Source organism: Plectropomus leopardus, chromosome 19, assembly GCF_026936395.1.
Source record: "Plectropomus leopardus strain MGB_pleo_1.0 chromosome 19, ASM2693639v1, whole genome shotgun sequence".
Taxonomy (NCBI): domain Eukaryota; kingdom Metazoa; phylum Chordata; class Actinopteri; order Perciformes; family Serranidae; genus Plectropomus; species Plectropomus leopardus.
In genome coordinates, this window is record NC_142194.1 from 16,336,834 (window position 1) to 16,346,753 (window position 9,920).

Below are 9,920 nucleotides of genomic sequence, written 5' to 3' on the forward strand. Positions count from 1 at the left end.
CTTGTATTGTGGAGCACATTTTATTGATCATTGAAACATACATTTGGATGATTTTCCTCTCTATCAGGTTTTATTTTATTATCTATTTATTATTATGATTGATGGTTTGTTTTGGCATTTAGCTTATTTCAGATTTTCTCAGTTCTCAGTATTTCTGCCCTGTACAGTATTAGTTAATCAATCTTTGGTTTGCACAGCTACTTTAGTTTGGAAAACACAAAATCCATTAGATGAGGGTCCTGAATGGTATGTTGACTCCCTTCATTTGCTTTTCATAATCTTCATCAAACGTCTTTGATTGCTCGGTTGTGAAATAGTTTTTCCAATCGCCTACTTCACCTGTAAAGAAAGAAAATGCAGAAGAGAATACAGCAGTGTTATATATGTAAATCAATCCCAACTTGGACCCTATTTCCCCATGTTTTTGTGTCTTAATAAATAATTGGAACAATGTTTTTTAAAACTGGTCCTGTATTAAGCAAGACTGCTGCTAGGCTACAATGTAATTCCTGCGGTCAATTTAGCAATTTCAATTTAGATCAACTAAAAGTGCTGGTTTTTGCCAGTGACAGGCTCAGATTATTATTGTGTCTGACAACATTATGGAAAGGATCCCTAGAAATCTTTTTTGTTTAATCAGAAACAGACCCCAAATTGCAGCTGCAGCACTCTCACTCAACACTAGATCAGTAACAAAAATGCTTGTCTCCATTAGTCACTTAGACACAAAAACATTGGAAACAAGGGTCAAGGTTGAAAAATACAAAGGTTACCCTTTAAACATTTTCTCTAAAAGCATCTGTTATTGTGCAGTAGGGCTACAAATAAGGATTATTTTACTTATTAAGTGATCTGCCAACTATTTTTTCAATACTTTAATTAATAGTTTAGTTTGTGAAATTTCAGAAAACTATGAAAAATGTTGTGATATCTTCAAAGTGCTTGCTGGTCCAAAACTTAAGAAGAGTCAAATAACTACCTTGTAAGTAAATTACAAGATAAAGAAAAACAAGAAAGTTTTCATTTGAGTTGAATTATTACTAATTATTAAAAACAGAAGAAACCTCTAGGGGGCCCCAATATGCTACTAAGAAAACAAAATATGACACAATCCATATTTGTGAAACTCACATTGTTGAATTTCACTGCATTACACTGTAAGATATTGATTGTATTTTGGCTTTAGAATTGTTGCATGCTCTGCTCTGCTCATTTTTAATCATTTTTATCAATTTCTTGCTTCTGTACAGGGCTAGGAGCAGACTTAGGCACCTTTTCTCATGAAGTGGGAGATGGACTTATCAAAAATAGTCTCTGGGATGCAGGAGTAGTTGGCCATAGGATTCTTCTTCATGTTCTTAAAGGAGGTGAGCTCCACGATCCGGCTGATGACCTCATCAGAGACCGACAACTCCAGGTACTTCATGATGCGCTCCACTTCACGCCGAGGATTCTGGGAGAGTAGATATGATGGTAAGAGTATGTGGCAACACACTGTTGTAATACTAAGTCCATATGTTCTCTGTACCTCTTTCATGTCCTCATAGAAGAGGTAGAGGATATTCTTCCTCTCTCTCTCCACCCAGTAACCTTTCACATGGTCATACCAGGAGCCCCACGCCACTGCAGAGACAATAATTTAGGATCTATCATGGTAACATTATTTCATGTCCAGTAAAAAGGTTTATGTTATCTTTTAATATGATATTATTCTTTTTAGCATTTTTGTGATTTTTTTTCTTTAATTTTTTTTTTTTTTTTTGTGATTTTTTTTGTTCCTTTAAAGAAAATGTGATTTCGTTTCTTTAAAAAATATATTTTTTTTTTCGTTAAGTTTTTGGGGAAAATTTTTGGCTATTTCTTTATTCTCTAAAAATGTTTGTCGATTCTTTTTTCTTTTAAAGCTTTTGGTGATTCTTAAAGAACCATCACCAAAATAAAACTTACCAAAATTACACCATTTATTATAGCCCGAAACAGTAAAAACAGAAATTATCGTTGGATTTCCACATTTTGCTACCGTCCTTGACCACATTACACAGGACAAACCATGCCACTGCACAAACAATAATTGAGCATCTTTGATGGTAACATTACTCTCAGTCGTGTACAAGGTTTATGTCATATCTTAATATGTACATATAGTTGCAGAAAATGTGTTAAATATCTTAAGAAATGTGCTCTCATTTATAAAGTAATTATGGGTCATTGAGTTTTGAATGGCCAGGTTGTGAAAAATCCCTTTGGCTCTATTGAGCTCTTTGATTTGTCAAGCATACTCACCAGTGAACAGTTAATCCATATACCTTCTGGAACAGTGACTCTGGACCAAAATCTGTTTATTAAACAACCTTTTAATATTTAAAGCTGCTGATTCTATGTATTACTGCAATAACCCTTACAAACAACATTTATAAATCAGGGTTCCTGCAGTTCCTTAAAAAGTCTTAAATGGCATTGAATGATTCATGTCTAATTAAGGTCTTAACTGGCAGTAAAATGTCTTAAAATTATCTTTTAAAAATCTGAAAAAATGCTAAGATATAGGAAATAGGGAATTATGAATTATCTTTTTCTGTCATTGAATTTTTAAATCTCATAATAATTTAAATACAGATTCAGGCCTATTCATAAAACATTTACCACTGAAGCTCAGGCCTAATGATGCCACTGTAAACAAAATGAAATGACTTAATTGTGACGAAACACTGCAGTGCGGGTGTTAATATTGACATTTCTTATTAAATTTATCAAAAAAACCCATCATTTCATAAATTGACAATGGTTCACCACCTCATGTGCTGGTTTAAATAAGCCCTGAACTTTGTATAATGTATAAACCATGAACCATGAGTAAAACAAAATGGCTTTGACATTAACTGTTTATTATACTGCAACAAAATCATTCACCTTAGTTATGATGTATAAACCATAAACCATAAGTAAAACAGAATGGGTTTTATATTAACTGTTTGTTATCCTGCAAAACATTAAATTTTGCGAAGAAGGGCTGTCAACTATTCCAAAAGCTAAATGGATCCCAGATTCCCAAACCAATACATTTAAAATACATCTGTGGCAATAAAGTAGCAGTTGGTGTATTATTGGCAATTAGACACCAAAGCAGAAATTAGGTATAAAAATACACTAGGTGAAATTCTTTTGTATATCCAGGGGAACATTTTCCTTCACTCTGCAGCCTGGCAGGGTTGCTAATCCTGTCATGGCCACTGAGGCATAAGTTTCCCACAGGGAAAACAGTGAGTCACCAACTACTTGTACAAATATAAATTTGTTAAAATACATACGATTTTCTGGCTGGTTGTGTGGGTAAACGTGCCCGTGTGTTGGTAACTTCACGGTTTAGGTTTGTACAAACAGGAATAACCAGTCTGAATAAAGGTAAAGTGACACTCATAAATGTGATTTAATACTTACGCTCTCCTTTCATGAACTTGGTCACGTAGCCCTCCCACGGCCCTGGCTCAGGCTGGGTCAGATTCATACAATCAAAGTGGTAGTAGCTCACCAGGTTGTCTTTGGCATTGCGTGCCACGTAGATAACCTTTACACAAAATGAGGAGAGACATTTAATAAGGGATTATAAAAACTAAGCACACAATGTGCAGCCTAAATAGGCCATTTTGTGGCATTGTAACCTCTAACCATGTTATTATGAACCTTTTGCCCTGATAACATGCATTTATTGTTCCGTGTGAAGCAATGATTTCTGTTTAATCTGACAGCGTAAGTCTTACCTTGCACTTGCTTTCCCAAAATCCAGGAGGCACCAGCTGAAAAGAAAGATGTGTCTTGATGATTCTTGGAGGATCCATGGTCTTCAGAAGATCAAGACCTGAAACAAAAGTTCAGAGAAAAGGGTATGTATGCATGAAAGAGCTGAAGCACATTTTTGTTCCACACATTTTTTAAATTCCATGTTATGCTCATGTTACATGGGTCCCACTTTAATATACAGATATCCCACAGCTGCTTTATGACTGTCAACTGACTTAAACCAGCAACATTTTGGGTACTTTTTAACTTCAGAAAAGCTTAGATATCTTCGGAGTAAAACAGTGTTATGTAATAAAGTGTGCTTAAATAAAAGAGGACTTGGCGTGCAGTAGTGTGTGTGTGCTGCAGCAAAGTTATTGGCGAAGGGTAATTATCTTGTAGGCTAAACAAATATTTTGCACCAACTCAGTAATGAAAGGGAATTAACCTCATATCCACCCCAACAGCTTTAAGGATTTTCTTAGCCTCATTGTTTTGCTTTATGGTTGTTCACATTTTCAGTAATATGTGACATCAACATTTGGATATATCTGCTGATTTGCCTTCTTGTTGAGAATTGGATGGGATTAATACCACTATCATGTATGTAGACTAAAAACAGAAGCTTCAGCCAGCAGCATGTTAGCTTAGCTTAGCACAAAGATAAATTGTTAATTAGTTAGCATTAGAGATAGGCTACAGATAGCCTACTGGTAGGAGCATTTTGTTTTTACATTTAGACAGAGCCAGGCTATAGGTTTCCCCCTCATTTCTTTATTTCTCATATTTTATGTTTCTCTTTCTATACTAAGCCCTTAAAAGATATTCAGAAATTGCAAAAATATTAACGACAAGATATTCAATCAAAATTCCATCCACCATCCTTATCATATCTAAATCAGGAATTTTTTTTTTAATTTTCCAACAATATTTGAGGTATTTTATAATATAAAGGACATTATGGAATGAAATATATTTCATATTCCACCTCGTTTAGCTCACGCATGCTAATGCTAATGTTAAGTATTCGCACAAGAAAAACTAAACAGGAGGGTCTCGGACAACACAACACTGAACAAGACTTTTTTGGGGTAACCAGTGGTTATCTTTTTTTGTAACTCTCAATAAGGATTCAAATGAACCAGTCGACGTCTAAGGTGCTTCCATTAACCCCTGTAGGTGGCCTTTTCGAAATAACTCCCAGCTGCATGCTGTCTGGCACAAAATGGCAAAAAGACAAAGTTAACAACTTGTTAACTTGCTAACATATTTAAGCAAAGTGGTCAGAGACGTGACTCCAAGCAAATGCTCAGATTGCTCTATGTCTGAAAAATGTGTAACCAGGACATTATCTTTAGCATGTCACCCATTTACAAGTTTTTCTCTTGATACTTTTTATCTTCCTAGTGGCCAAAAACATTATTGAAGCCGCTTTAAAATGTCACTGATAAAAATAAATAAGTATTTTAATACAGCTAGAGGCGGTATGGATGATGCTCAGCTTTGTTAAAAAAGGTAAATCAGATTTCACTGAACAGGCTATGGCAAAAATAAAGAAAGCTGCTGATCCCAGCAGACAGCTTGAGTAAAACGTAACTGTTGGGATTTTTTTGCCAGCAGTCTGTCACTCGGGCAGTTTAGGCATTCTTGGCAAAGAGGGAAATCAGTATTTGTTAATAACTAACTGACCCTGTTTAGTGGGAGAGACAAGCTGCTCCAAAAAAAATTCTCAGGAATTTGTGAGTTTTGACATGCGTGACACAGTCCGATCTAGTCTAGGATGTATTTGGAAATAATATCTTATGTTTTAAAAAAGATTATAAGACATATATTGCACTTGAAGATAAACAGTATAAATATTAGTACAATTGCATACATACAAACATAACAATTAAATACACACCTGAGGGGATAGGTGGTGGGGAGAAGATCTCGAGGAAAGGACTGCGGATGGGTGTGGGGGCTCGTTTGCAGGCCTCAGCATCTCCGTTATGAAGAAGCAGGTCAACTATCTCCTGGGTCCATGTGGTCCCTATGTCCCAAAATCACAAATCAACACTGAGTTCAGGATACTTTTCAAGTACAGTATTAAATCCTACCAATTATAAGAAATATCCTGTCATAGTAGAAGTATTTATTTACCTAACTTAAAGGAATACCTCAACCACACATATGACCATTTGAATATCAAATGATCCCTTATACTGAATTTGGAGAGAAAATGTTATTTCTCCCTGTGTGCCTCCACGGTGAACAAGAATCCATAAACCAAAAGAATTCTGGATGAATTAGAGTCATAGGGATCCACGTAACAACAGCAAAACTACATTAAAACATCTGTTCAGAAACTCTCATAAAACTCATGCAGCATAATCCAAGTCTCTGCTCAGCACTTCTCAAACAGACAGCTCTCTCCGACAGGGTTAGTTTAGATTCAGCAAAGTCACACAATAACAATAAAAATAAATTCTTGCACCAAGATACGACGCAAAAGACTGCCAAAGCATCAAAATACAACGTTTAGGGACAAGATTGCATTACATTTTATAGCACAATATATGTTGTATGCAAACACTTAATCTGAAACAAATGATAATAATCATGACAAAAAAATGTGGTTAATTTAAAAAGTACAGTATTTTCAATGGATATAAAGATAACTTAGTATGAAGTAGCAGAAAACATAAATGTTTAAGAACTACTACTATTGTACTTTTGTAAATATACTTAGTTACATTTCACCACTGGCTACAACTGTGTGAAAAATCACAGAAATACAAATGACTGATACAAATTAATAAATATACAAATAACACAAAATGCGTCTTGTCCAAAACCTGCCTGCTTTTGGGTAAGTGGCAATGAGGATGTCTGAGGGGTCAGGACGGAAAGCCCAGATGGAGTCCCAGTTGTTGGCGATGAAGCACATGAGGGGAACTCCCTTGACTGGTTTGAGTGGAAAGCGGGTGATGGCAGCGCCTGCCTTTTTAATGGCTTCACTGTAGGACAACTTTTCTTCCTCCGACATGACTTACGATACTTTCAAAAGCTTAGTTGAGAGAAAAAAAAAATTGAACTGTGAAAATGTCTCAGGTAAGACAGGTACGGTGTTTCACCCCTGCAGCTCCTCTCTCAGACGGTTTTTGGTCCTCTGACAAACATTCACAGCTGATTTGCTTCTGTAATAACATGGATTCCAGCTGTCTGCAAACCTCTTCCTGCTTAATCACTGTGTACGCATCCTCGTCACTCTTTCTTGATCTCCTTGTTTCCTTAGCTGCTGCAAAACCTTTTGTATCGGTCCCCTCTTGATTTCTTCTCTCCTAAATCTTCTCCAACATCTGAGAACAATCCTTCCTGAACCTTCAGCTGAAGCTAAGTGCCTCAGTCACTCTAAAACATGTTACTTTTCACCCTCCTTCTATCTTTGTACCTGAGTGCCTTTTCCTAGTTCTGGTCTCGCTACAATCAGTGGAACTTGCACAGGCGTACTGACACTAAAGTGCCCTTATGTAACATTCCCAGCGACGAATGAATTGCACTTTTGCTCACAATACTATCTTCACTGCTTGCTCTGTAATTTGAGGAAGGGACAAGGGAGGGTCTTACAAGAGCCCTACACACCACAGGGAGGCAAACCATAATCACACAAAGAGTACAAAAGATTTCTTGTGAGAGCTCAACAAATGAGACTTGGATTTTTGTCAATACTTCTTGCAAAGAAAGAAAGAAAGAAACTAATATTTTTGTGAGAGACAGGAAAAATGCTGATTCTCTCCTGCTGAAACACAAAAAAACCTTAAAAGTAAACAAAAACAGATGACTGGATGGTGGTAAAAGACAGAAGACAGATTTGAAAACAAGGGTCTGCTAATCTCTTTGCAAAGTGAAACGTGACACATTTGTAGACATGCAGTTCGACAGATAGCTGGGCGTGAATTCAGCTGTGTCCAGAGCACTCAGTTCTGCCAGAGGCAGTTTGCCTAGAGTCCACATTCCAGAATTTCCACACACGTTTTTATTGAAAACATGCTCAGCGCAACAGAATACATGTAACGTTTAAAGCAACCCAAAGCTGTAATTTTGAGCTTAGTTAAATAGTTAAATGAAAGTTAAAATTTACTATCAGTTGCTGATGTTTTCACTGTATCCTGCAGCAAAACTATTAAAAGTAAATAGTTCCTTTGTGTAGCTGAAGGAAAATGTTTGTTTACATGAAGTTTAGTCAGTAAACAAATGCTTGTGCAACTTGATTTGAATCTGTGCAGATTTAAATCTTTTTTTCTCTTGGCTGGTTTGCAGCTCTACCAGAGTAGGCGAGTATTTCTGGAAACAAAAAAAGTGGTGAAATAACATCCATTAATAAAACAACAGTGTAGAAGCATTAAAGATTAAGACAGAGAGTAATAGTGAAAGAAATGGAAGTCTGGCCCGTGTTCATTTGTTTTCCGCAGTCACAGAATCTGCATAGATGCAGGAGAAACTCTTTACTATCTCAACTGTGAACACTAACACTAACTGTTCATCCTCACTGGCAGCCGGGTCTGTTCAGTACACTGGATTTTGTTAATTTTTGGCAGTGAGAAAGCAGGCCTAAATGATTTTCCACTCAAATCTAATGGAATTAGTCATTTTTTCAATGGCGCTGTTATTTTCCAGAAGTTATGCAACCACAGGGGAGCACAGCTGGAGACGGTCCCCCATGTACTCAGTCATTTCTACAACTACAAAATTATTGGTTTGACAAAGCTGAACGATAAACACAACAGTATGCTGTATAAATTGGGTAATAGATGATTTATTTCATTATTATTTATTATTATTTCATATTTGCATCTATTGTTGAATAGTAGTGCTACAAATAACATTTTTTCTTACTAATGTATCTTCCAATAATTTTCTTGATTGATTGATTAATTGTTTTGTTTACAAAATATTAAAAAACAGTTAAAAATGTCCCATAATGATTTCTTCAGATTGCTTGTTTTGGCTGGGAAATGGACTAAAACAATGATCTATTTATTTAAAAAAACAGTAAAGCTTCACATTTTACAAGATTTGGGGCATCTACTTTAAAGGTCATTCAAAAAAGCAATACCCAAATAGTTTTAGATTAATGTCTGCTCACAGACTAATTAATTAATTGACCTATCATTTCAGAAGCAGTCAGTATAAAGTTCTAGTAGACTAAAAAAACAAATCAGCAAGGGCAAGAAATCCACGGACCTCCAGGGAGCACCATCATATTGTATTGAATTGTATTATTGTATTGTATTGTGAAGAACATGTAAGAAAATAAAATATGACGCAATCCAAAAACAGAGAAGTGTATTGTCTTTGTGAGGCTAATGATTTCAACTACATGACATTTCAAATATTCATGGTATTCTGGCTTTGGAATTGGTGCATGCTCTTATTGTTTGTAATTATTTTGATCAATATCTTGCTTCTGAATAAGACTAGGTGCAAAATCCCAGCCAACATTTGTATGTGGGGCCCGTGTGAGGCCCATTGGGTAGTAAACGCACTAAAAAAAATGGGCCCTATTGTCCAGGAGTTTCATAATGACTCAGTGCCACTTGCTCAAATGTAGGGTTTACCCACGTGGGACCCAGATAAGATTCCCATTTTTGGCCCATACCCACTTCATACCCAGGTATCCCTAGCTTAAACCTTGTGGGGTCCACTTGGGTAAACCCACCTATGTAGGGCATTGGCATGGGGCCTTAATATGAAGCTGTGGGCAATCCCATATAGGGCCCATTTTTTGGCCCTTATACTATCCACATGGGCCCCAGATATAAATGTTAGCCAGCGATCGGTCCAGCAGAGCTTAAGAGGCCAAAAACCTTAGGAGACCTGATAAATTTTCTTAAATTTACTTTTTTTTCATTCATTACAAGTCTAATAAATAGCTTTTGGTTTTGTGTTTGTGAATAAGAATAACAGTAAGGTAATCTAAGGTAAACTTTATCATCCCAAAAGGGAAATTTTGTTTGTCATGTTCACTTCTTGATGTTCCCTAGGAGCATTTGGGAATGAATGCAGAAATCAACATATTTATCCAAAGTGGATACCAAAAGCTGCTATTGTCTTTTTTGAGGCTTAGCACAAATGGTAATGATTTTTTCGACTGCAGGTAA

The 9,920-nt window shown here is 36.1% G+C and overlaps 1 protein-coding gene across 2 annotated transcripts; it reads right to left on the bottom strand.

Annotated features, from left to right (window-relative positions):
• Position 1: 1 nt before the first annotated feature.
• On the bottom strand, positions 2–7,333 carry sult1st6 (sulfotransferase family 1, cytosolic sulfotransferase 6). Of its 2 annotated transcripts, none has more exons than XM_088070466.1 (7): positions 7,211–7,333; positions 5,681–5,809; positions 3,759–3,856; positions 3,439–3,565; positions 1,529–1,623; positions 1,273–1,453; positions 2–339 (listed from the first exon to the last, which is right to left on the bottom strand). In XM_088070466.1, exons 3-7 carry the CDS (start codon positions 3,834–3,836, stop codon positions 227–229), a joined length of 594 nt encoding a protein of 197 aa, XP_087926592.1. In that variant the 5' UTR covers positions 3,837–3,856; positions 5,681–5,809; positions 7,211–7,333; the 3' UTR covers positions 2–226. The 2 variants fall into 2 exon arrangements, with proteins under 2 accessions (XP_087926592.1, XP_042363322.2); XM_042507388.2 differs by having other exon boundaries at positions 6,619–7,305.
• Between the last annotated feature and the right edge of the window lie 2,587 nt (positions 7,334–9,920).